Consider the following 980-nt stretch of genomic DNA (forward strand, 5'->3'; position numbering starts at 1 on the left):
CTCAGGTGATCCACCCGCCTCGGCCTCCCAAAGTGCTGGGATTATAGGTGTGAGCCACCATACCCAGCCTCCTTTCTTTTTGAAGGTATTTTTCTGGTTTGCAAGGGTGTCCTTTGAATATGTCTTGTTCAGGTGAATACAGCAAGGTGGCTGGTCTAAAACAATAAGTATAGCCTTGGTAGAGTATACAATAGCCTTTAAGATAGCTTAAATTTTAATAGGGCTTTTACCTGATCAAGGACTTTGTTTTTAGAGGTGTTTCCTTTTATACTACGTGTCACATATGTAGATAGGGAAGACATTATTAATGAGCCCTCATGTAACATTTGGCTCTATCAAGAGAAGTTTGGTCCACAAACTCAGGCATGGAATAGAACCCAAGTCTCCTGATTCTTGGTTGAGGTGTTCTCTGGGTACCTTCACTTCTCCCCTTTGGTTTCAAGCCTCTGTAATTATAAATTGAAGCAAAACCCTGCTTTCTCTGAGAATTTCACATCCTCCTCTCTTCCATTCTCTAATAAGTTTTTATGACTCAGTTTAGATCAGATGACTAAACTCTAGTCTAAAATTGTATATGTTATAAACTCTTAAAAATTTAAGAGTTGGTAATTTTTACCTGTTTAATGGGTATACAAATATCACCTAATTCAGAAAATGTTATGGCGATTAATTCAACAATTAGTATAAAGCCTTTAGGATAGTGCCTAGCAAATAGTAATTACTCAGTAAGTGTTAGCTCTTGTCATGATAACTGCTATAATTAAGGACACTTTCTGCTTTTGCTGTCATATACTCACTGTGGGTCCTTGGGAAAGCCACTTCCCCTTTTTAAACTTCAGTTTACTCATCTGAAAAATAGGAGAAGAGTACAGCTAATGATTGTGAACAAACCTTCCAGTGCTAACATTCTGTGGTCCTGGGATTTTTCTTTACAGCAATTCAACCAATGAGGGGATGAATGTGAAGAAATGCTGCAAGGG

The 980-nt window shown here is 38.1% G+C and overlaps 1 protein-coding gene across 1 annotated transcript in view; it reads left to right on the top strand.

The window, feature by feature from the left end:
* GRIN2A (glutamate receptor, ionotropic, N-methyl D-aspartate 2A) overlaps positions 1-980 on the top strand; it is a 438,973-nt gene that overhangs the window by 355,537 nt on the left and 82,456 nt on the right. The window contains exon 6 of the mRNA XM_011984220.1: positions 936-978. Within this exon, the coding sequence (XP_011839610.1) occupies positions 936-978 (43 nt within the window). The remainder of the gene's footprint in view (positions 1-935; positions 979-980) is intronic.

The sequence above is a fragment of the Mandrillus leucophaeus genome, unplaced genomic scaffold (genome assembly GCF_000951045.1).
Source record: "Mandrillus leucophaeus isolate KB7577 unplaced genomic scaffold, Mleu.le_1.0 Scaffold263, whole genome shotgun sequence".
Taxonomy (NCBI): domain Eukaryota; kingdom Metazoa; phylum Chordata; class Mammalia; order Primates; family Cercopithecidae; genus Mandrillus; species Mandrillus leucophaeus.